This window comes from Rhinatrema bivittatum, chromosome 7, assembly GCF_901001135.1.
Source record: "Rhinatrema bivittatum chromosome 7, aRhiBiv1.1, whole genome shotgun sequence".
Taxonomy (NCBI): Eukaryota; Metazoa; Chordata; class Amphibia; order Gymnophiona; family Rhinatrematidae; genus Rhinatrema; species Rhinatrema bivittatum.
In genome coordinates this window covers 298,767,605-298,794,114 of record NC_042621.1, presented here as the reverse complement: position 1 = coordinate 298,794,114, position 26,510 = coordinate 298,767,605, and the positions used below count along the sequence as shown (strand labels likewise).

The 26,510-nt window shown below is 44.1% G+C and overlaps 1 protein-coding gene across 2 annotated transcripts in view; it reads right to left on the bottom strand.

Annotated features, from left to right (window-relative positions):
* The window catches only part of ATRNL1 (attractin like 1), a 2,205,421-nt gene that overhangs the window by 1,010,008 nt on the left and 1,168,903 nt on the right, over window positions 1–26,510 (bottom strand). For both annotated transcript variants that reach the window (XM_029610472.1, XM_029610473.1), the window contains exons 22-23: window positions 21,785–21,879; window positions 13,361–13,439 (exon numbers count right to left, since the gene is read on the bottom strand). In XM_029610472.1, coding sequence (XP_029466332.1) covers window positions 13,361–13,439; window positions 21,785–21,879 — 174 coding nt within the window. The remainder of the gene's footprint in view (window positions 1–13,360; window positions 13,440–21,784; window positions 21,880–26,510) is intronic.

Sequence of the window (26,510 nt, the reverse complement as noted above, 5' to 3'; positions counted from 1 at the left end):
AAGGGAGGAAGCAGATAGAGAAAAGGGGTATCTTGGGGATGGGAGGAGAGAGGGGTTTCAGAGAAGGAATCAAGCAGGAGCAGTAGAAGTATAGAGGATGGAAAGAGATTAGAGGAATTGGGGTCAAGAAAAGGGAATGAGTAGAGGAGAGGTAAAGGGGATCAGGGAGGAGAGAGGAGAAAAAGAGGGGACCCTGGATTGGAGATAGGTATCCAGGATCAGCAAAAGGAGGGATGATTCACTCACAACTTTCCTCTCTACACGGATGCCTTCTTTTCCCCTCATTCAAAGACTCTGATCATCTGATTCTCATTCTGTACTCCTTCCTCTGATCTCCTCAATCATCCTTGCTCCATTCCTTCACTCACTCTCTATCGTCCTCCTCCTACCTCCTCATTCTTTCTTGCTCATCCCCTGCACCCTCTCTGAGCCCCTCATTCTCTCTTGCCCTATCCCTTCACTTCTGCTCCCTCCCCTTAGTCACTGTGCCTCTCCCCAGCACTGCCCTCATTCACTCTATTCCCTACCACCCCAATCTCTCACTCTTGCCACATCCCCTAATTAACTTTCCCTCCTCCTCCATTCCCCTCATTCACTCCACCCCAATCCCCACATTCTTGTTCACCCACTTTTGCCCCCACTCCATCTCTTACATCTACTTAATCCCCTCCCTGAGTAATCAAACCTCCTCCCAACCACTGTCCTCCCACAAGAAAGCTGCAGCACTAGGGCTGCTTACTTTTCTTCTGCCTCTTGCTGACTACTAGACTTCCCGTTGACTGGCGTCAGCAAGAGGAGGAGGACATTGGCAGCACTTGGAGGGTTTCATCCTCGTCTGTTGCCAGAACAGACCTCAGCTTTCACCCACATGTGTCTGCCTGAGACTCTCTCCTGCTTGTAAAACTCCTCACCCTCCTGCTGATCAGATGAAGGAGAACACAGCCCAAGTGCTGACACTGCTCATGCTGCCCAATAAGCAGAAGGAGAAGTAGGAGGACAGCATCAGCACGGGGGGGGGGGGGGGGGGGATTATTTGGTCCTTCCCATGTCATCAACAGAGGCCCTGATTATGGTGCCCTGAATCCTGAATAATGTTGCCATATTGCCTTTCCTCAAATGAAATCTCTCTGAAGTAAGAGAAATGATTTTCATTGATTGCATGTGTCAAAAATTATCATGATGTATCAAATGTATATTACACTCAATTATATTGTGTTATGTGACTGCTGTTATCTTGCCTGTAAATATCAAATTTAATTGTGAAGTTGCTTGCTACTCTGGCAAATACCACATGCCTAATTGCACTGCCATATTTGTGAAAGGTCATAAAAAATATTTTAATTGGTATGTAAAATCTATTCTCCAGCGGATCTAAGTGATTACTGTGTGTCCATGCATTTTGTTTAACCCTGTTTGTCCAAGAAAGCAGGATTCTTCCAAGGATGCAAGTGTTTAAGTAGGTGCATGTGTGTGTGTGTGTGTGTGTGTTTGTGGAGGGGGGAGAGTAACATGTAAGGACCCTTTGCCTAACTTAAGCACAGTGCATCTGTCGGTCATCACATAATATCTGCCAACAGAGGCTGTACCAGGATTCCAGTAGGAATTCTAGCGACTCTTCCACGAGAGCGGGCTGAATTACCACTAGTGCTCTCCTGTGTGGAAGAATGCCAAAAGAATACAGTCAGCAAGTGGGGGATGTAGCTAAACCCCATAGTCCCTTCTTTTGACCAAGACACTCAAAACCAGGAGCAGGGAAACGTTTTTGTGCTAGGGCCACATTCCAAGTTATCGAGCGCAACGAGGTCCAGAGGGTAGGGAGGGATGTGGCAAGGGAGGATGTAGTAGGCTGGGGTGCAATGGCATCCTCGACACAACGATCAAATCTTTACCACTTGCTACAGGCATTTCAGTACCCAGGAGACTTAGCACCTAAGGAGCCCTTCATGGATCCCAGGCTCTACCAAAATCAGAAACACCTTAAACACAACAGGAACAAGGAGATTTCCCAGCTAACAGACTATCTCACACCTCAGACACAAATGCAGGCCATAAAGAATAAAATATAAATTTTGTATTTATTTATTATTGTTATATACAGACATTCAATCTGAGATATCACATCAGTTTACATTCAGATACTGGAGGTATTTCCCTATCCCCAGAGGGCTTACAATCTAAGTTTGTACCTGAGGCAATGGAGGGTAAAGCAAATGTTGCTTACCTGTAACAGGTGTTCTCACAGGACAGCAGGATGTTAGTCCTCACATATGGGTGACATCATCGGGATGGAGCCCAATCACGGAACACTTTTGTCAAAGTTTCTAGAACTTTCACTGGCCCCTACTGGGCATGCCCAGCACGGCACTAACCCTGCAGTCAGCAGGGATCCCCCTACAGTCTTGTTTAAAAGCTACAGGATGTGCCGAAAAATAAAATAAGAAACATAACGAACCCCAACACCGCGGGGCGGCGGGTGGGTTTTGTGAGGACTAATATCCTGCTGTCCTGTGAGAACACCTGTTACAGGTAAGCAACATTTGCTTTCTCACAGGACAAGCAGGATGGCAGTCCTCACATATGGGTGAGTACCAAGCTGAGGATGTCCGAGCATGTACCAAATGAACCCAGGTGTGCAAGGCACTAGGACTGGGGAGAAATTTGGCAAGGGCATCCTGAACCCTACCGGGCAGGCGGAAGGGTGTTGGTATGTCAAGTTGGGAATAGGTTACACAGGACAGATTGGCCGAAGATGGAATCTTGTCTTCCATAGAAACATAGAAATGACGGCAGAAGAAGTCCAAACGGCCTATCCAGTCTGCCCAGCAAGCTACTCACTCCCTCTCCCACCTGTTACTATTGGCTTCCAGTACCCTCCAGCCCTAATTCCTCTCCACCCCACCACCAATTTAGAGAGCAGCGCCGTATCTGCATCCAAGTGACATCCAGATCAATTAGGGGTAGCAACCGCTGCAACAAGCAGGCCACCCCCTTGCCCCATACTCTTACCCACCCCTGTTTTTATTTTTTTGTTTTTTTATTTTTTTTATTTTTATTTTTGGAGATAGCAGCCCTCCATCCTTCCGCTCCGTGAAGGTGGAATAGTAACTACTGGCCACTGGCATCCCGCTCCGTGAATGCCTCTGTGGCTACTGCCGCTCCGTGCAGTGTTTGATTGCCTCCACTTTATTCACGCCCTCTAGACTTGATGGATCCACAGTGTTTATCCCACGCCCCTTTGAAGTCGTTCACAGTTTTAGACTTTACCACTTCCTCCGGAAGGGCATTGCAGGCATCCACCACCCTTTCCGTGAAGAAATACTTCCTGACATTGGTTCTTAGTCTTCCTCCCTGGAGCCTCAGCTCGTGACCTCTGGTTCTGCTGATTTTTTTCCGACGGAAAAGGTTTGTCGTTGTCTTTGGATCATTAAAGTTTTTCAAGTATCTGAAAGTCTGAATCATATCACCCCTGCTCCTCCTTTCCTCCAGGGAGTACATATTTAGATTCTTCAATCTCTCCTCGTATGTCCTCTGATGAAGACCCTCCACCTTCCTGGTCGCCCTTCTCTGTACCGCTTCCATCTTGTCCTTGTCTCTTTGTAGATACGGTCTGCAGAACTGAACACAGTACTCCAGGTGAGGCCTCACCAAGGACCTGTACAAGGGGATAATCACTTCCCTTTTCTTACTCGATATTCCTCTCTCTATGCAGCCCAGAATTCTTCTGGCTTTTGCTATCGCCTTGTCGCATTGTTTCGCAGACTTCATATCATTAAACACTATCACCCCAAGGTCTCTCTCCTGCTCCGTGCACATCAGCCTTCCCCCCCCCCCCCCCCCCCCCATCGAATACAGTTCATTCGGATTTCCACTCCCCATATGCATGACTTTGCACTTCTTGGCATTGAATCTCAGCTGCCATATCTTTGACCACTCTTCCAGTTTCCTTAAATCCCGACTCATTCTCTCCACTCCTTCCGGCGTGTCCACTCTGTTGCAGATCTTAGTGTCATCCGCAAAAAGACAAACCTTACCTTCAATCCCGTCCGCAATGTCGCTCACAAAAATATTGAACAGGACCGGTCCCAACACTGATCCTTGCGGTACACCACTTAAAACCGCTCTCTCTTCGGAGAAAGTTCCATTTACCATCACACATTGTCTTCTGTCCGTCAACCAGTTTTCAATCCAGGTCACCACCTCGGCACTCACTCCTAAGCTTCTCGTTTTATTCACCAGTCTCCTGTGCGGAACTGTATCAAAAGCTTTCCTGAAATCCAAGTAGATGATTGTCCAAGCAATAGTGGGCTGTAAAGGTATGGAGAGAACTCCAGGAGGCAGCCCTGCAAATGTCTGGAAGCGGCACGGAGCGTAGGTGTGCTACTGAAGTCTCCATGGCCCTCACAGAGTGTGCTTTAACACGGTCTTGAAGTGGAATGCCTGCTTGCTGATAGCAAAAGGATATGCTGTCCGCCAACCAGGAGGAGAGAGTCTGCTTACCCACAGGTTGCCCTAATTTGTTGGGGTGGAAAGAGACGAGTAACTGAGTGCTCTTCCTGTGGGCAACTGTACGGTCTAGATAAAAAGCTAGAGCCCGTTTACAGTCAAGGGAATGCAGAGCCTGTTCTCCTGGATTGGAATGGGGCCTGGGAAAGAAGGTAGGTAGTATGATGGATTGATTAATGTGAAACTCCGAAACTACCTTAGGTTAAAACTTAGGGTGAGTGCGGAGTACCGCCCGGTCCTGCAGGAGTTTAGTGTAAGGCGGATAGGTAACTAGGGCCTGTAATTCACTAACCCTGCGAGCCGAAGTGATAGCCAAAAGGAAAATCACTTTCCATGTGAGATATTTTAGGTCAAAGGAGTGAAGAGGCTTGAATGGTGGTTTCATGAGCCGACCGAGAACTAGGTTAAGGACCCAAGAAGGGGCCGGAGGATGTAAAGGTGGCTTGATGTGGAGCAAGCCCTTCAAAAAGCGTGTTACGAGGGGTTGTTCTGATATAGGGACATCCCCGACACCTTTATGGAAGGCGGCTACCGCACTGATATGCATTCTGATGGAAGAGGTCTTGAGACCTGATGACAGATGCTAGAGATAGTCCAAAAACTTTGGGCTTGGACAGGAAAAGAGATCAAGGGACTGAGAAGCGCACCATGATGTGAACCTTTTCCATTTATAGGAGTAAGATTTTCTCGTGAAAGGCTTCCGTGAAGCAATCAAGACACGGGAAACTGGGTCTGAAAGGTTAAGAGGTTGAAGGATTAACCTTTCAACATACATGCCGTCAGGGACAAGGCCTGAAGATTGGGATTACGTAGGCACCCGTTGTTTTGAGTGATCAGAAACAGGTCCTTTCCCAAGGGAATGTGCCTGCAGATGGAGAGATCCTGCAGTATTGGAAACCACACTTGGCGTGGCCAGTGAGGTGCTATCAGGATCATGGTCCCCTTGTCCTGACGTAGCTTCACGACAGTGTTTGAGAGAAGAGGAAGTGGAGGGAATGCGTAAAGCAGACCGGTTGCCCAAGGGAGGGAGAATGCATCTCTGGGCTGAGAATGCTTGCTGCGAATGAGGGAGCAGTAATTGTCCACTTTGTGGTTCTGAGGGGACGCAAAGAGGTCCGCGTCTAAGGATATCCCCATTGTTGAAAAATTGAGTTTGCTACCAAGGGATTGAGAGACCACTCGTGCGGTTGGAAAATGCGACTCAGCTGGTCTGCCAACACATTGTCCACTCCCGGCAAGTAGTTGGCCCTGAAGTACATCGAATGGGAGAGGGCTTCTGCCCATATCTGCACAGCTTCCTGACACAGAAGGAAGGAGCCTGTGCCTCCCTGTTTGTTGATGTACCACATGGCCACCTGGTTGTCCGTCTGAATCAGGATGACTTGATTTGATAGGCGATCCTGAAAAACCCTGAGAGCATATCACATTGCTCGAAGCTCCAGGAAATTTATTTGGTGTTTGGCTTCCTCTGGAGACCAAGACCCTTGTGTCTGCAGATTGGCCACGTGGGCTCCCCACCCAAGGTTGGAAGCGTCGGTGGTGAGAATGGCTTGAGGATTTGGAACTTGAAAGGGCAATCCCTGGAGGAGATTGCTTTGATTTTTCCACCAGGCGAGAGACAGACGGAGTGAGTCGGTGATGTGAACAATGGTCGACAGAGGCTGAATAGCTTGAATCCATTGTGAACTCAGAGTCCAGGGCATGAGTCTCATGGCCAAGCGGGCCATTGGTGTGACATGGACTGAGGACGCCATGTGTCCCAGAAGGATGAGGAATTGGTGAGCTGTTGCAACATGTTGAGACTGCAACTAGTGAGCGAGAGACATGAGAGTTAATGCTCGTTGTTGAGGCAGAAAAGCTTTTGCCTGCAAGGTGTCCAAGTCTGCTCCAATGAATGACAAGGTTTGAGATGGTACTAAACAAGATTTCTCGTAATTGACGAGAAATCCTAGGGAAATTAGAGTGTGTAGAGTTAAATTGAGGGACGACCGAGCAGTTTGCTGAGTTGGAGCCCTGATTAACCAGTCGTCCAGGCAGGGGTAGACGTAAACACCTTGAGATCTGAGGAAAGCTGCGACAACTACGAGACATTTGGTAAAGACTCGTGGTGCAGACGCTAGGCTGAATGGAAGCACTCGGTATTGATAGTGCTTGGGACCTACTAAAAACCTCAGTTACTTGCGATGAGCTGGAGTTATTGCAATGTGGGTGTATGTGTCCTGGAGGTCCAGAGAGCAGAGCCAGTCTCCTCTTTGTAGAAGAGGTAGAAGTGATCCCAAGGTTACCATCTTGAACTTTTCCCGCTGAAGGTACTTGTTGAGAGCCCGTAGGTCCAAAATTGGACGAACACCCCTTGATCTTTTGGGGATTAGAAAGTACCGGGAATAGAACCCTAGGCCTTGCTGTAAATGCGGAACGGGTTCTATTGCTCTTGACTGGAGAAGGAAGGGACCTCTTGATCCAGAAGAATGGAGTGGTCGGATGTTCTCCACGTCTGCAGAGGTGGGGAGTCCGGTGGCAGGGCGAGAAAGTTCAGATGGTAACCCTGAGCAATGATTGCCAATACCCATTGGTCGGTTGTGATTGACTGTCCTTCTTGAAGAGCTGTCTTGAGGAAAAGTCGGAAGGCATTGAAGAAAGCTGTTTGAGGGTCTCATGATGGTCTTTTAATTCAGCCACCATTTGTTGGATCTGTTTTCCGAACAGATTATCTCCGATACATGGTAGCTTGGACAACCGGTCTTGCACTTCTGGACGAAGGTCAGAAGACTTGAGCCAGGCCCACCGTCTTGCCAAAATAGCCGCTGCAGACACTCTGGTAGAGGTGTCAAAAATGTCATAAGATGTTCGAATCTCATGCTTGCCTGCCTCAAATCCTTTGTTTACAAGGGTTTGTAGCTGGTCTTGAAACTGTTCAGGTAGGGACTCGGAGAAGTCCTGTATCTGCTTAAAGATGACCCTATTATATTGGGTCATATAAAGCTGATAGGCAGCAATTCGGGAGATGAGCATGGCCCCTTGGAATACTCGTCGACCAATGTTGTCTAGGAATTTTTGTTCCTTAGCAGGCGGGGTAGATGAGTGAGGTTTTGACCTTTTTGCCCTCTTTTGTGCAGACTCTACCACAACTGAGTGGTGGTCAAGCTGGGATTTTTGAAAGCCTGGGGCTAACTGAACTAAATAAGTAGTGTCAACCTTTCTGTGTACGGGAGCAATTGATCCAGGATTTTCCCAGTTCTTTTTGAGGGGATCAAGGACCTGATGAATGGGAATAGAGGTGACTTCCCTGTTAAAATGTAATTTTCCAAACTTAACCTGTTTACTGTAAACAGACATGATGTCCACAATGAATGCCGGTATATAAAAATGTTTAAATAAATAAATAGAGGTGATCATCTTGGAAGCATCCAGGAATTGGATTAATTCCATCATCTGGTGCCTATCCTCCTGTTCCATCTGCAGTTGAAAAGGAACCAACTCAGACATCTCCTTCACAAAATTTATGAATGAGAGGTCCTCTGGAGGAGAACACTTTCTACTTTCAGTGGGAGAAGTTGGTGAAGGTAAGTCATCGGTGTCTGTTGAAGTATCAACACCCCAAGTGTCATAAGGATCAGCAGACTGTCCTTTAGGAAGTGAAGGGGGTTGGATACCTGAAGGCTAGGTCTAGGCTCCGAAAACATTGGAGGAATCGCCAGAGGCACCGATGATGGCATTGAAGGCACCGGTGCAGGCATTGAGGGCATCGATGGATGACTCTATGGTGCCGGTGGACGTATTGGCACCGACGGATGAATCTGTGGCGAGGGACGTATTGGCATCGATGGCTGAGACAAAACTCTCGATGGAGGGATGCGGAATGGTGTTTCTCCTCCCGATGAAGCTGTCATCAGGGAGGGCATCAGAGGCATCGGAGACCCGGGATCCATCGGTGGAAGGGCGGCCATCAGCGCCTCCATTCTGGATAGCAGCAGTGCTAGCGCTGCTGGAATTGGGCTGACAGGTTCCACAATCAGTGCCGGTGGAACCTGGAGATGTTGCATCGCCTTGTCGATGGCCTCCTGAACCAGCCGGTCCAGTTCTTCTCGGAGACCTGGAGCAAGCAGCCCCGGCTCCGGAACAGAAGAGGGAGGCAGAGGCATAGCCGGAAGGACCACCTTTACAGGCGGAATCGCAGCTCCCAAACCCCGATCGGGTGAGGGTTGCCTCGGTGACCCGGTCGCAGGAATGGCCAGTGCCTTTCCTGGGCGGGGCTTCTTTGATGGCGGCTCATACGGTGGCGAGGTCGATGATTTCGCTCCCTCGATGGTCCACGTCTTGCGATGTTGATGGCGATGTTTCTCCCTGCGATCCCCTCGATCCTGAGGGGGTGTAGAGGGTGTCGATGGCCGTGAAGACGTCGATGGCGGTCGGTCACTTGTCGGTGGTCGATACTGGCGTGAAGTCGACGGTGCCAGTTCCGACGATGTCGATGCAATGGACAGAGTTGGGGTTTGAGAACAGATGAGGAGTTCCATCTTCTCCATTCTGGCCTTGCGACCTTTTGGTGTCATAAGGGCACATTTGGTGCAAGTCAGGACATCGTGCTCACGGCCTAAACACATTACACAGACTCCATGGGGGTCTGTGATAGACATGGTGCGAGTACAGTCCGGGCACCGACGGAACCCCGATGCCATGGCCATTGAAAAAAATCGAGCCACGGTACGGTCGACGGCCAGTAGGCCGCAAGGGCCAAACCCGGCGGTAATCGACGGAAAACGGATAAAAACTTACTGGAGTACTGTGGTCAGAGAAAAGTTAGAGGAGGGACCCCTGTGGGGAAATTTAACTTTAAATAATTCCGTGATGAAAATTCCTGTCAGGAATCTCTTCAGAGCTCCTTTACCGCAAGGCTACTGCTGCGCGGAAAAAGAAGACTGAAGGGGGACACCTGCTGGCTGCAGGGTTAGTGCCGTGCTGGGCATGCCCAGTAGGGGCCAGTCAAAGTTCTGAAAACTTTGACAGAAATTTTCCGTGATTGGGCTCCATCCTGATGATGTCACCCATATGTGAGGACTACCATCCTGCTTGTCCTGTGAGAAAGTGACTTGCCCAAGGTCACAAGGAGCGTCACAAGGGTCTCCTGTTTCATAGCCCACTGCTCTAACCACTAGGCTATTCCTCCTCTCCAAATTGTATGTGACAGACAAAAAAGTGGACTGGAAACTCTAAAAGCCAGACTCATATGCTGCGTAATAATGCAAAAACAGAAATATCACCATTCCTCATAAAACAAAATCAAGAAATATAACAATCATAACCGTGAGGAAAGCAAACTAATAAAAGCATATGGCAAAACAGATGACAAATAGAACACCTAATAATAAGGATTAAAAGAAACTTTAAAAATCAATTAAATATTTCAAAAAAGCAGACGTATCAAACACCCAATAATTAAAACTAATAAGGATTAAAAAAACAAAACCTCCCCCTCATACCTGGAAACTTCATTTCCAGTCACCCTGAGATTGGAGACTTGAATTAATGGAGGGAAGGAGAGCACCCAAACTTCCTGCTTTCTCTCTCATATACACACAGGTTCACACTCACATGCACACATGCATTCATGAACCCTTCTGCACTCTCATCTTCTACTTCCTCCCTCCCTTTTCCTTCACTCTCACTCACCTTCAGTCATTCACCCTCTTCCCTTCCCTGTCACTCACCCCCTCACTTCCACTCCCTCTTTTTCTTTGCTTCATTACCCATCCCTCTCAGACACTCACCCCTCAGTCACTCCCTCCCATTCACTCCCTTCATTTCCCTCCTTACTCATTCCTTTCCTCTCAGTCACTTACTCTTACTCTCATCCATTCCATCTGTCACTCACCTTCCTACTCAATCCCCTTCTTTCTCAGTCACTCACCCCTTCACCCTCTCACTCCTATTCACCTCACCCTCTTTCTGTTTCTCATTCTAATATCCAGTAATTAGCCCCTCTCTCTTATACCCACCAACTCACTTCTTCCTTTCCCTGTCACTCGCCATTTCCCTTCTCAGTCACTCAGTCTCTCCTTCCCACTTATTCATGTCCCTTCCATTTCACTCCCTCACCATCCTCATCACTTTCCCTTCCTTCCTTCTTAGTCCCTTCCCACGCCTCCCTCTGTCCTTTCCTTTACTCCCCTATTATTCACCACTCCTCACAGAAGTGTGGGGCCTCTCCTCACTTGCGGGGGATGGGAACCCCACCAGTGTGCCAACAACAGGGCTTCTCCTCGCTGGCGGAGGGTGGAAATCCTGCCAGCGTGCCAACAATGGGGTCTCTCCTCACTGGTGGAGGTGTAAACCTTGCCAGTGCTGACACCCCGGGCCTTTCCTTGCTGGTGAGGAATGGTAACCTCACCAGTGCCAATGCCCTGGGACTCTCCTCTCCTTTCCCTCATAGTAACATAGTAATGATGGCAGAAAAAGACGAAATTGGTCCATCTAGCTTGCCAACACAAGCTTCCCAAGGTAGTAACTGCCGCTCCATGCAGGTTACCCCCATGTTTCTGTTAAGGGTAGTAACTGCTAGAGATGTGAATCGGAACCGGAATCAGTTCGGATTCCGGTTCCGATTCACATCGTGGGTTTTTTTTCATCCGGCCCGATCGTGGTTTTGTTTATCGGTTGCGCCCGAGCCGATAAACAAAAAACCCACCCTGACCCTTTAAAACTAATCCCTTAGCTTCCCCCACCCTCCCGACCCCCCAAAAAACATTTTACAGTTACCCGGTGGTCCAGTGGGGGTCCCGGGAGCGATCTCCCGCTCTCGGGCCGTCGGCTGCCACTAATGAAAATGGCGCCAATGGCCTTTGCCCTTACCATGTGACAGGGTATCCGTGCCATTGGCCGGCCCCTGTCACATGGAGGGAGCACTTGATGGCTGGCACCATCTTTAAAAATGGCGCGGGCCATCCAGTGCTCTTACCATGTGACAGGGGCCGGCCAATGGCACGGATACCCTGTCACATGGTAAGGGCAAAGGGCCATCGGCGCCATTTTGATTAGTGGCAGCCGACGGCCCGGGAGCGGGAGATCGCTCCCGGGACCCCCACTGGACCACCAGATACCTGTAAAAAGTTTTTTTGGGGGGGTCGGGAGGGTGGGGGAAGCTAAGGGATTCGTTTTAAAGGGTCGGGGTGCGTTTAGGGGTTATTTTTGTGTGCCGTTTTTCCCGCCCTCCCCCAAAACGATAAGAGAACCCCCACGAACAATATCGTGGGGTTTTCCTATCGTTTTGGGGAGCCCCCGATTTCTGATGATTTTGAAAATATCGTACGATATTTTCAATTGTCCGAAGCCCGATTCACATCCCTAGTAACTGACGCTCCATGCAGGTTACCCCCATGTTTCTGTTAAGGGTAGTAACTGCCGCTCCGTGCAGGTTACACCCATGTTTCTGTTAAGGGCAGTAACTGCTGCTCCGTGCAGGTTACCTCCATGTTTCTGTTAAGGGTAATAACTGCCGCTCTGTGCAGGTTACCCCTCATGTTTCTATTAAGGGAAGTAACTGCCACTCCGTGCAGATTACCTTCAACCTTTTTTAAGTGTTATGATTGGCTCTAACAGCAAATGTAAGAGCCTAGCGCAACACTTTCATGAGGGAAAGGCGGGCAGGCAGGTGAGCGATTGTGCGGTGCGGCATCCTGAATAAAGACGTGATTTCTCTTTGGTTATTATGTAACAACCATCTCTATAACACTGATATCCTAACTGGAATCTTTTCATAATGAGGTAAATGAATGAGATGACCAGTGGGGTTTTGTTTTCTGAACCCACCTCGTTTATGGCTTGCTGATACCTCATTTTGTGAAATGCGGTGCTTTGGTTTCCTTTTTGTCTCTTTCTATATTGCTATTATGTTAGTGACAAGTATTTTGCACTTTTGTTGGAGCACAAGTTACGGTCTCTCATCACATTTTTGCAAATGTATGAACAGACTGCGAGTGAGTGAAACCATCTCTGCCTCTCGACTAGCCCCTCGTATCCAGTCCCCTTTTATGCAATGCAAAATGTGAAGGTAATGTTTGGGCCTGCCAGGGACTTGTAATGTTCCTTGAAAAGGTCGAAGGGCCAGGAGTAAACATCACTTCATATTCATCCGTGATTGAATGAGGCAGAATATAAATATTTGAAATTACTAGAATCCTTTTTTGATCCAGCGTTTTTCACAAGCACATTTGTCTCATCTTTGGATGTAATTTCTGAAAGTCATTGAAAACACTTTTCTCTGAAAGACTTGTTTAAGCCAACGTACACTGCTACCCTTCCACCTCCCTTTCAGCCCACGTCATTAAGACAGAGAAGAAGAGTGAGGGTAGTTCACAGTTTGAAAAACAACCGATAAGCATGCTTTTATCAGCATGAGCAGAAAAACTGTATTGTTTGATATCAATGTTAAGGTTAATAATTAAATATAGAACTGCGGTATAGAAACAAAGAAATTAAGATCTCAGTCTCTCCAGCAGTTAAAAAAGCCATTAATCTTAATTAAAATCACAGTATTTCATAACACTGCTGCTCCTTACATTTCAATACATGCATAAGCTTTGGCCACCAAAGTTATTTTAATTGAATAGGGGAGAAAGTTAACATGTTAATGAAGTTAGTTCTGACTACAAATTATTAACTGAACTTTAAATGATAGCATTAATAATAGCATAATGATGTTCCCCAAAAAGATTTTATTTCAGGAAGGGTGGGTGAGAGACATCAGGAAAAATATTTCATTAACTGAATTCTACCTAGAAGCAAATCACATTATGACAACTTTTGTGATGAAGGCACAAAATCACAGGGAATAGAACCGTTGAAAAGGTGAATAACTGACCTGTGGATCCCACTGACCAGGTGATGTTGAGGTTAAAGTTGTTGGATGCATTGATTAAAATATCTAAATTCTTGTTGGACTAGAAATAAAATCATAAAGAGAAATAAATTAACCAAAACAAATGGATTAAACTAGATTCATCAAGTTGTGACCAGGGCTATTTTACCCACATAATCACACAACATATGATACATTTGAGACGATATGCTGCAGTTATATGCAAGGACTCCCAGCACCTTACCAGTAGTGTTATGCTTTCTAAGACAATATTAATGATTTATAATGTATATATATTAGAAGAGTGGATATCATTTGTATATTCCCTCCAACATGGGAGGTGGTTTGACAATTCCAATTAGTATTTAAAGCAGGACCTCTGCAGGTTGAAGAGTAATCACAAGTGAGATGGAGAGAGGCGTTGCAGTTTGGCCTACTCACTGGAAGGAGTGTGAGTCTTCCTACCCGCTGTGTACTAGTCCCGGGGTCCCCAAACTTGGTTCTTGGGGACCACAAGTCGGGTTTTCAGGATTTCCACAAGGAATATGTATGGAATATAATATTCATTGTGGAGATCCAGAAAACTCAAATGAATTGTGACCCTCTTGGATCAAGTTTGGGGACTCCTGGACTAGATCAATAACCCAGCACATTAAATGTACAAGAAGTGAAGAGAGCTAGCAACCCAAGGAGTTTTGTCTTGCTAAGTTGGGAAGAAGAAAGCCACTCTGAGGTGCTAGAAAGATTACAGGTATGAGGAAAGTCTGAAGAAATAACAGATATTCTTAGATCCATTCTTAGAGAAATCTTTGAGGCAAAAAGCTAAAGGAACCCGAGGAACTTATATTTTTTTATTGTTGTGTTTTGTACTGAACTGTAATTTTGAAACAAATATTTCTTTGACATTTCTGTTACTATTTTGCATTTCAAATCAGTAAATGTTCATTTGCTTGGAACAATTAGTTTGTGTATGAAGAGTAATATTATCTTCAAGGGCCTATAGGCTCTTGCTTTCCCCCATTCCAGAACCACCCTGGCTGCACTGAGTTTGCCTGGCCTCAGCAGCACATGAAAGTGTGCCTCTTTTTAAAATGAAGATCCAAGCAATGGAGTTACAAACTTGCCAGAGAAAAAGTGTGTAATAGCCCTGAAAGCCTGCATCTTAAAACATTTATGAGCCTATATATTTATTTAGAAACTTTTGTATACCGTTATTCTTACAGTCAATCATATCGGTTCACATAATTTAATTAAATTTATAACAAAATAAACCAAATCAAACTTAAAAGCTTTCCAATTCATATACATAAATAATGTGACTTCCACTGGAATAAAAATGTCAACTTGAAGTAACAATAAAGATTTAATTTATGTTCAAATATTTTGTTGATGTTCTTGAAACAAACTATCTACTGCCAAATATGGTATACCCTTAATACTTATAGGAACACAAAACCCATATGCAAAGGCAATGCTTCTTAAGGTTTAAATGCTATATGAACACTAAACCCCTACAATAATGTTAATAACTCTTTTACAATATCATTTTTAATTGGAATTTATATAGCACTAGTAACCTTTGTTCCTGTAACAAATATCATCATTTCATAAAGTCACTGCTCCTTCATGGGTCCATATATTTCAGAAGCTGAAGATTACATTGAGGTGCTCCATGAGGAACAACAAGGTGAATGCAGCCACCCACAGGTACTCAAAGCAATCAGCTTCTTTTCCTTTGTGTGCTGGTTGTTTCTTACTCATTCCTTCTACTTTTCAGAATAACTGTCCAAGCTTAAGAACAGAGACTGATGGTGTTTGTTCACTTTCATACTTCAGTACCTTTTGAGCATGTGTCCACTTATGCCATTAAGTATGTCTGAAGGCCTATGAAAGCAGCTCTGTACCTATAATCAATTTCAATGAGATCCATACCATTTCAGGTCTGGGCATGTACAATCTCAGTTTACACTGGTTCTTATAAATTACCTGATGGTTGTGGAGGAGCTTTCTTGTTCTTACATCCAATTGTTCTAAGCTATTTATGGGGCCAGTCTATTATTCCAAAACTGTTTGAGTGTGCAGGGAATGCAAGCTGATTAATAGCTTACATCTTATTCTGTGCTTCTAAATTGCATTTCAATGCCAGTTCAGTCTTCTCTAGTACTCTTTACAGATCTTTTCCTTAAGTACATTATGCCAAATTTTTCCACCTTCCTGTACTCCTAGATATTTATATACACCTTCCTGCTCCAGGACCCTTATATTACAGTCTTCGTGCAGGGAGATGTTTTCAGTTTTAATTCTCTTCTATTATTTATTTATTTATACAATTTATATCCCACTGATCCATCAATCTCAACATTACATATATATTATCATAATCAACAAACATAGGAAGGTCATCTTATCACATTTGTCCAGGTCAAATGTCATCTGAGAAATTCTTCATACTCGGACTTGTTCTGCTAAATGACCATCACAGGAGATGTAGAGGTTCAAGTCATCTACAAATAGTAGGTGAGATGCCATTGGGATTGGAAGCTCTATGGTTAAGACTAATTCTATAACCTGGGACTGACTGTACCAAATAGGTAGTGTCAGATTTCCTGTGTACTGGAGCAATTGATCCAGGATGTTCCCAGTTCTTCTTGAGGAGATCGAGAAGGACCTGATGGATGGGAATAGAGGTGATTACCTTGGGGGCATCCAGGAACTGGAACAACTCCATCATCTGGTGCCTATCATCCTGTTCCGTCTGTAATTGGAAGGGAACCAATTCAGACATTTTCTTCACAAAATTTATAAAGGAAAGGTCCTCTGGGGGAGAACACTTTCTACTCTCAGAGGGTGAAGGTGGTGAAGGTAAATCATCGGTGTCTGTTGAGGTATCATCATCCCAGGTATCATAAGGATCCGCACCCGTCCCTCTAGGAACTAGAGGGGGACAGGGTGATTGGATACCTGAAGCACTTCGGCAGCTTCTTGAAGTACTGGAAGTTTCTATTAGAGTTTGTAGCTTTGTAGGACGCATGAATATATTGAACATATTTGAAAAGGTGCTTTTAAAACATGGAGTTCATCAAAACGGTTTACAGGAAATGGTATATATAATAAATACACATAAAACATAATATAAACATTTTTTAAAAAGGGGTTCTGATTGGGTAGATAGAGAGAATGGGGTTAGAGAAGCGTGCCTGGGGACAACTTACTGGATGGTGGGTAGGGGTCCGAATGCCATTGAGAATAAATGGCACTGAGACAAGTCAATCGGCATGGATAAATGTAAGCATATTTCATCTGAAATACATAAGATTCCAGTAGGCATGCCAATTCTAGTCCCAGAATCCTATAGTTCCTCATCAGTACTTCCACCTCCAAAAGAGGAACATCATTTCTTTGTCGAGAAAATGTGGTTCGAATTTGCTGTGGGGAATAAAGGCTTTTGCTCAGTAGCTGGCATACCACGCTGAGCTTGTCTGCTTTAGCATTCCTCAGTTCTCTGTACTTTCTTATCTCAGCTTCTCGGCTTCACAAACAACCTTTGCCCTAAACACAGAATGCTTGCTTGCTTTGACAAAGATAATAACATGAGTTAATCACGCGCATAGCATAATAAGCCTTGCAGCTGTATATCCTGCAGTGTTGTTACCAATGGTATGATGCTTACTCTTATGAGATGTAACCCAGGACAATAAAAGAAGTGCGCCCGTTTTTAGATCAGGGTGCCTTCCCAAGATCTCTGCCTGACGTGTCTGCTTCCGTGTGTCTCCCATCACCACAATTTGCAAAAAAGTATTTATCGGATATTCCAAAATTACCATCTCCTCAACTGGAAGTAATATCTCCCATTTTGGACATGATGGCTTCCAGGTTAAGCACTCAATCTACTATACCTCCTTATCAGGCAAGGGATGAAATGGTCCAGATGCATATCCTCTCTCAGGTGCATGAATTGGTCTCTTCCAAAAACAGATCAAAGCTGGAAGATCCTTCTATTACATTGTCTGGGCACCTTCATGAAGGTCCAGAAATAGCCAATGATTCTTTTTCCTTTTACTTGGATGATGATCAATCAACACATCTTCTTTCTGATCCTTTGCCTCAGCATCCCAGGAGCTAATCACCTCCTGAAGATATATCTTACCATATTAGAACATAAGAAGTTGCAATACTGGGTCAGATCGACAATCCAGAAGCCAAGCATCCTGTTTCCAACAGTGGTCAGTCCAGCATACAAATACCTGGTAAGTACCCAAACATTAAACAGATCCCATGTAACTAATGCCAGTAATAAGCAGTGACTATTCCCTAAGCCAACTTGATTAATAGCGGTTTATGGACTTCTTCTCCAGGAACGTGTCCAAACCTTTTTTAAACCCAGCAACGATAAGAACATAAAAATCTTTGCTCAGAAAACGACAAGAAGAATATTCTTTAATTTTCAACAAGATAACAACCTAGAAAAGATGAAAAGATGTTGACTGCTTAAATACATTAAAATACTCAAGTAAGTATTAGCAGTTGCAATTCATAGGCGCCTACAAGAACTTCAAGCCAGAATGTGGCAGACACTATTATCTACCTTTCCAGTAGCAAGAAAATTAGACATCAAATACAGGGAGTAACCAGTTCCAAGTTATCTCAAAATACAATTACTGCACCAATCAGCAGCAGTGGAACTGGCGTTTAAAAAGAGCAAAATGCTCAAAAACTCATTTAAATATTCCTCCAAATAAAGATGGTAGATAATGTAGCAAAGAACGTTTTTTAGTTTGCTATACTTAATTCAAAGATAACCACTTATCAATTGCATATGTTTCAATATATTCATGCTTCCTACAAAGCTACAAACTCTAATAGAAACTTCCAGTACTTCAAGAAGCTGCCGAATGTGGCAAGCACCTTATTAGGTCTTTCTATGATACTTATATTTAATCTAGAACATTGGCATTTGCTATTGAAACCATAAATTTGGTCAGCTGTGTACTTCATGACTATGTGCTTCACATGCTGACAGATGCCTCATGCACAGGTGACAGTGTCATTGGGGAAAAAAGTAAAAACAGTTGTGGATACCATCAAAGAAGGCTGTGCTACCCTGCTCACCCTTTCTGCGGCTTCTACAGAACAACCCTCTGTTTCTAGGTTGTCTCAGGAAAAGCTACAAAGAAGACAATACTCCTACTCCAGAAAAAGATACTATCAGTATCCTTACCAATACCATCATCAGCTGCAACCCCAAAAGCAATAGCAACAACAAACAAAATCAAGGGCTAGGAAAAGAACACAACTTAAACCTTTACAACTAAATCAATGAAAATCTAATCAGTTTTTAACTACAATCTAGTCAAATCATCTCCATTAAACCCGTGCAGTGTTCCCGTGGGGGATAGACTGAAATATTTCAATCCAGCATGATAATGCAGATACTTGATAATGATGAACTGCTGAGTATTGAAATTGATCAAGCAAGGATACAGATTATTAAAGTTCAAATGTTTTCCCCTGAACAACCCTACAAAGAAGTATTCTTTGGAGACTGAATAACTTTTACTCTTTCCTAATAGCCAATGCAACAGAATGGTCTCACTACAGAAAAGGAACTTCGGATTAAAGTTGCTTTGGCTGTCAGGTTGAGCGTTGTTTTACATACTGGTTTGTCTTCCATCAACGTCCACAAAGAAGTAGATATAAAACACGGCAAAACTAACAATATTACTGGTGAACTGTGATGAGTGGCATGAATGTGAGCCCTTAGTACTATGGCGTAATTGACGTAACCTCATAGACAAACCTACGAGGTCTACGCAGACAGCTGGTGAATGCGCCCTGAAGCGGAACAGACTGGAGTTTCACCTATACCAGCTGCCTCCCCTGCAGATTGAGCCCTTGGCTTCTGACGGCCAGCAGGACTTAGGTGGGTCCCTAGATCAGTAGGGAGAGCAAGAGTCAAGGACATGCCAGGATCAGGACAGACAGCAAGCAGGAGGTACTGGGAACAAACCAAGGGTCAGGTCCAGGCAGCTGGCAAGCATAGTCGAGACCAAAGCAAGAGGTCAGTATCAGGAGAGCAGGCCGAAGGATGAACGAGGACAGATGAAGAGATGCTGGTTGAGACAGGCTGGGCAGGCTAAGGCTAAATGAGAAACTGGGCAAGGCAGGGTTGGATGAGACAGGATGGGCAAGACAAGGCTGGATGCAGAAACACTGGAATGAAGAGAAACATGTATTGCACTAGACAGTAGACTCATTGTTGAGGCATCAGCTGGAGGTGTGGCTGGGGTTTAAATTCCCAGCCGACGCTGACGTCATCTCCCAGCGCCTCTGCTCCTTTTCCACTGCAGTGCCTTTATGAGTGCAAATGAATGTATAGAAACACTGGAGGAGCAATAGTGGCATGTCGGCAATGTTGCCTGAGAAGCTGAGGGCCAGCTGGTGAGTGCAGTCGGTCGCAGGCTAACCCTGAGGCCAGGCAAGCATAACAGGCACCATTTTAGTTTGGACACTCAGCCACTGAGTTATAGTATTGATAAACACTGTGCCACCACTGAGTCTTGCAACTTCTGCTCAGAAGCAGAAAATAAAAGATCAGGAACAGAATATTGCATTTCTCCTCTGCAGATATGAGCTACATGGAATAAACAAATCCTTCGGGTTGTATGCATACAGCTTCTCCAATTCATAGATGATACCTGAACAGTCTTCTGGTTAAAAATCACTTTTCTAACATTTCCAGCTACTGTGAAGTAAAAAATAGTTTAGGACTTCAAATGAATTCTTTCAGGTGCTGACTTCATTAGATAATGGGATCTTATGCCTTAATGATGTCATCCCATGAAATCATTATCCTTAGTGTGGCAGACCCTCCCGGTCTGACCACCAGATGTCAATGCCCCTGTATTGTAACATTCTAGTCCGAAGCCATCCATACCCTCACAGTCCCTCCCACCTGGAGAGTCTGGATTGGATGACTGAAGACTATTTAGCCCAGCCATTTTAGGACACTTTGGGTTTAGTTTGAGGAAGCCTTTGAACAATAAGGATGTTTCAGTTTCACACTCTGGTGAGGCCCCCCAGCTTCACCCAGATGGAGTTTCTTTGAGAAGTGATTCCTCATCGTGCACTCCTTGCCAGAGGGTCTTTCTTCTAATTTACAGAGAGAGAGATTTTTAAGCCTGAATCCTACTCTAAACCCTAGATGGGAAACATCAGTGATGGATCCTGCTGCAATAGACAGGGAAGGCAAAAGATGTATCCACTTTAATCTTTGAAGTATTTTTCAGAGTTTAGCAGAGTGGGGAGGTTTTTGGATCCCCCTTCCCCACTGGGATTGCAGAACTGAAAACTAGGCTGATCCTGTTGACTTTACCCAACCGAAGTTCCCCAGAAACATCAGTGAATAAAGGAGAAAAAGAACAGGAGACCCCCAACCGAATCTCCATTGACACCAAGAGAAGAGGACAGGCTGGGTGACCGAAGAGAAGATGACCAAAGGTTGGATTTTTGCCGTAAAGTTAGGGACCCCTCTACTAGGTTTCTCTAACAGCCACTGGTTATGCTATGCACCTTTAAATCACCATGAGGCTACCCTGAACAAAGGACACCTACTTACTCAGAACCACACGTGCCAACATTTAGATGTAACTTCAGTATTATGGGTGGATGGACAATTTATGATTATTAATCATAAACTTTTATTTAACACCCAGACCTGGTCCTGTCTGAATTCTTACATCCTCTCACTTCATGGGAAGCACCAATACAGTATACACACACTGGGAATCTTTTAACATCATTTGAGCCACAAGTGAGAGCTTACCCCCATAAAAAGAATCAGCGCCCCCCCCCCCCCCTCAGGGATTGACAATCAAGCGTGGGATGGAATTGCTAGCCAGATTGGCCCCTGAAGAGAAATAAATTAGTTTGTGTGCCCTTGGGATTAACAACCCCATGAAGGGTTACATTAGCTTTGTAGGCCAACCCCAATTAATGTCAGTATTGGAAGACCACTTTAATATGACACCAAAATTTCCTGTATTTATTGACATTTCTACCATGAATTAATAGTGGTCCCCATCAGTTACTGTTGTCTTTCACTTGCACTGTAGGAGCATTTTAGGAGCTCAAATATTCTGATTTGTTGATGTTATGCACTGGATTTACTTTCTATAATTCTGTCATGTTACACGATAGGGACTTCATAAATGTCTCATAACGTGCATACTGCTATAAGTCACAGATTCCTATAGTGACTCCAATGGATTACTTCCATGGACGAGATACAGTTTCCTATGGACAGGTGGATACTGCACAGCCGAGCATGCTACTGCATCGTTTCAGTGGTTCTGCTCTCTCTCTTCTCTTGCACATCTATGAGCAGTGTAGTCTATTTTGCAATAAGTGCAACAGTCACCACTTTCTCACCTGTTCCGGGTTGGCAATGAAGTTGATCGCCGTGTGGTGACGATCTTCCTCCTGGATTAGGCTGAAGGTGAACTGGTAGTCAATCAAGAGGCTGTCTGTGGGCAACATAAAAAAGAAAGACAGAATATTTTAAATCAGTTATAACATCTAAAAATGCTATTCTTCAAAGGCTCTGGACCAACTCAGACAATGACAGCATGCCCATTGCAATTTTAAGCCAGTCCGAGACTCCCTGGGCAGACCATTTGATGTAATGTTTTATTATATGGATTTTTTTATATTTTTGAGTCTTTGGTGATTCTGCATTGACAAACATGACAGCAGAAAAAGACCATACGGTCTATCTAGCCTGCCTATTCAGCTCTCCAATCCCTACCACTCCGTCAGAGATCCTCTGTGTTTATTCCATGCTTTTTTTAATTCAGAAAATGTCCCTGCCTCCACCACCTCCACAGGGAGTTTGTTTCAAGCATCCACTACCCTTTTATAGTGGATACATTTTTTGAATGTAGATATTTATAGATATTTTGTATTTTTTTGGAATATTTTGAGGAATAAAAAGACTGTATATTTATATATACTCTCCTCTCAACATTACACACCTATCTTCTGATTCCTAAAAAATAGTAGCTTACTTTTAATGACGTCAATGTTTTGCCTCTCACTACCTCCTGAGGTATGGTAGCCCCCCTCCCAGTCCCATCTCTCCCCAAGTAAGAGGAACTTAATCACACCAAGGATTAGAACATGTATACAAGCTTTTATGCAAATTGTTAATCATCACCTGTATGTCCACTCCATTACCTTTGTTCAGTTCACTTGTTTTTTATAATATGTTAAGTTGATTAGTGCTAATAATGTATACGGTTCTATTGTTTACCTGTAATATGTTGTTTACCTGTAAACCGGAGTGAAGGCAGCTTGCTATACTTCGGTATATAAAAACCACCAAATAAATAAACAAACAAACAAATAAATAAATATATGAGTTTGATATATTATTCTGTATTTTGCTATTTTGAATATATGATGTGCATGATATATTGCCTTCTAACTTGAAAGGGTATGTTCTCAGCAAAGATGGGTTTCCCCCATGGCCTTTACAGACAACTTACTACTGAACAACCTCTGCCAAATGATGGATCAAAGGCTTCCTGTGCTGACTGGAAAGATAAGAAACATTCTGGCCAGGCATGAACTCGCCTGTGCAACAAAAGTCTATAATAATGTGTGTGTGTGGAAAAGCAACAGAAAGAACAACAGGAGCTGCCAATGACTGCATTCAAACAATGGTGTTCCTTTGCTTCTGGCCAAAGCAGGGAACCAGCTAAGGGGGTGAGATACATCCTATTCATTTGGTAGCTAGGCAAAATCACATATGTTTTTGTGGAGCTGGCTACTATAGGTTTTAGTTTGTCTTTATATGTCAGTTACAATAAACTTATAGTACTACTGGTTGGTCTCTGTCTGATTTCTATATCCCACCACACTTTTACATAGTCACTTTAGTGGCTCTAATATTCATAAGGACTTCTATTATAAAACCAGACTCATATCTGCAGGTAAAGTCTTGCTTGGATGCAGAAGTGTCCTATTGAAAAGCTTGTTTAACTCTGTGGTTTGTAGCCATGTAAAAGGACATGGTTTCCACTCCTGGCTCAGATGTTTTACTTCTTGGCTCAGCCTGGAGATGCTGCGGAGGCAATGTTCACAGACCCTGGGAAAAGGGGAGGAGGAAAGAGGCCTAGTCATTGTGCACCAGTGACACCTAGTGGCCAGATTTAAGGCTCATGATTAAAGGATTCCAGAAAGTAATGTAGCTGTATAAAATATGGGAAAAATCCCTGCATAGTTGCAAAGGAAGGTCTCATGGTGCCAGCTTCCACTGGGGACCTGGATCTGACTGAGCTGTACTCCCAAAGGAGCAGGAAGAAACTATGTAAAAAAATAATAATTTACATTTCATGACCTACATAAGAGCCATTACCAGATTTATTTGGCAAAACAGGCAAGCGAGGATATGACTTAGTCAACTTTGGCAGCCCAAAAAATAAGGTGAACTGGCTCTCTCTAATCTTAAGATATACCACTGGGCAGCATGCTTGTTGTGTCTTAAATCTTGGTTTGGGCATGATGATAACTCATTGCTTTCACTGGAAAAATTACAAGCAGATGTAGCAGATCCAACAATGTTACTGTTCTTGTCGCCTGTGTCGGCACGTCAGAGGTGGTTAACTTGAATTAGCCCTACATTGGCTCATGTGTTAGGTGGGAAAATTCATGGGGCATGATCATAAGAGTTTACCTTTGCGGATGATACAAAATTATTCAGAGTAGTTAAATCACAAGCGGATTGTGATACATTACAGGAGGTCCTTGCAAGACTGGAAGACTGGGCATCCAAATGGCAGATGAAATTTAATGTGGACAAGTGCAAAGTGATGCATATAGGGAAAAATAAACCCTTGATGTAGTTACACGATGTTAGGTTCCATATTAGGAGCTACCACCCAGGAAAAAGATCTAGGCATCATAGTGGATAATACTTTAAAATCGTCAGCTCAGTGTGCTGCAGCAGTCAAGCAAACAGAATGTTAAGAATTATTAGGAAGGGAATGGTTAATAAAACTGAAAATGTCATAATGCCTCTATATAGCTCCATGGTGAGACCACACCTTGAATTCTGTGTACAATTCTGGTCGCCGCATCTCAAAAAAGATATAGTTGCGATGAAGAAAGTACAGAGAAGGGCAACCAAAATGAAAAAGGGGATGGAACAGCTCCCCTATGAGGAAAGGCTCAAGAGGTTAGGGCTGTTCAGCATGGAGAAGAGACAGCTGAGGGGGGATATGATAGAAGTCTTTAAGATCATGAGAGGTCTTGAACGAGTAGATGTGAATCGGTTATTTATACTTTCGAATAATAGAAGGACTAGGGGGCATTCCATGAAGTTAGCAAGTAGCACATTTAAGACTAATCGGAGAAAATTATTTTTCACTCAACGCACAATAAAGCTCTGGAATTTGTTGCCAGAGAATGTGGTTAGTGCAGTTAGTGTAGCTGGGTTCAAAAAAGGACTGGATAAGTTCTTGAAGGAGAAGTCCATTAACTGCTATTAATTAAGTTTACTTGGGGAATAGCCACTGCTATTAATTGCAACAGTAGCATGGGCTCTTCTTAGTGTTTGGGCAATTGCCAGGTTCTTGTGGCCTGGTTTGGCCTCTGTTGGAAACAGGATGCTGGGCTTGATGGACCCTTGGTCTGACCCAGCATGGCAATTTCTTATGTTCTTATTTTCTGAAACTCCCTTCTTACAAGACACACCTTTTTGCCAGTCTTTAAATATTGGAGAGATAAGGGACCAGCATGTCTTGCACAGCTATGGGAAGATTTGTTTCCCATACCTTAGCCTCACTCACAGAGGAGTTTGACCTGCTACTGGTACACATGCCCAGTATCTGCAATTATGAAGGGTTCTGGCACCAAGCTAGATCTCTTGGTACCAATGTGGCTGCTGAAAGGTATGGAGTCCTACCTGGGTGACCCAGAGGCTCGGGCTAAGGAAATCACAGCAATGTATTGGGCTATTCTTCATGATAAATTTGGGACTGAAACCCCATAAGAACTAATTGATAAGTGGAACACAGACCTGGATGTCTCCCTAAATGCCAAGAACTGGAAAGGAATATGGGTGGCAGCACATCACAGCTCTGTATGTCAAAGGCACATGGAGTTGATGATCAAACTCTTGCATAGGACATATCAAACTCATTTTTATCTAGCCTCTTTCCAGATTCCAGCACTTGTTGCTGGCGGGGCTGTGGTGAGATAGGAACTTATTTGCACATGTGGTGGCAATGTCAAGGAGTAAGATTGTTATGGATGGGGGTCACCCAATAAATAGCCAATATTCTGCATTCCCCAGTGCATCTAACTCCTCAGATAGGAATTTTGGACAAATAGGTGGGGTCACGGATCCCAAGGAATTTTAGGGGCCTGTTCAGCCAACTGTTGCTTGCTGCTCGGCTTACAATAGCTATGTTCTGGAAGTGTAACCCATGTACAGATTATTGGAAATCACAAGTGCAGGAGTTGGCTAATATTGAACAATTGCTATATGCACTGAAAAATGAATATAAATATAATTGTATTTGAGCCTTGTGCCATCATCACTATGAGAATAATGAAAGTCTATAACTTCTTCTCCCCTGATAATTTGATAGCTGGGAAGACTGCCTAGTCAGTTTTCTTCTATTTGTTATTGTACAGTTATTGCAATAGTCAAGTATGTGTACTGATTTGATATTCTCTTGTATGTCTTTAAAAATTTCTATAAAGAGTTTTAATTAAAAAATTATAATAATAATTTAAATAATGTCCATAAAAGTCGACTGTCTCCTTGACTTCCAGGTTTTTCCTCTCTACAGGTGTAACATCTGGTGTGCTCTTTCATTCAGTTCTACAATGAAGAACAATTTGGGGCCTATGCCCTAAACATTTACTAAAAAATGTTAGCATGTATATCGTTGAAAACATAGGGGCAGATTTTATAAATCTGCGCACACGCGTACTTTTGTTCGCGCACCAGGCGTGAACAAGAGTACACGGGATTTTAATAGATACACACGTATCTATATATGCGATCTATATGTTCTGGTCCGGAGGCCGCGGCCATGCCCCCGGAACGCCCCCGGGCCGAAACCACGCCCACGGCGCCGCCCCCGAA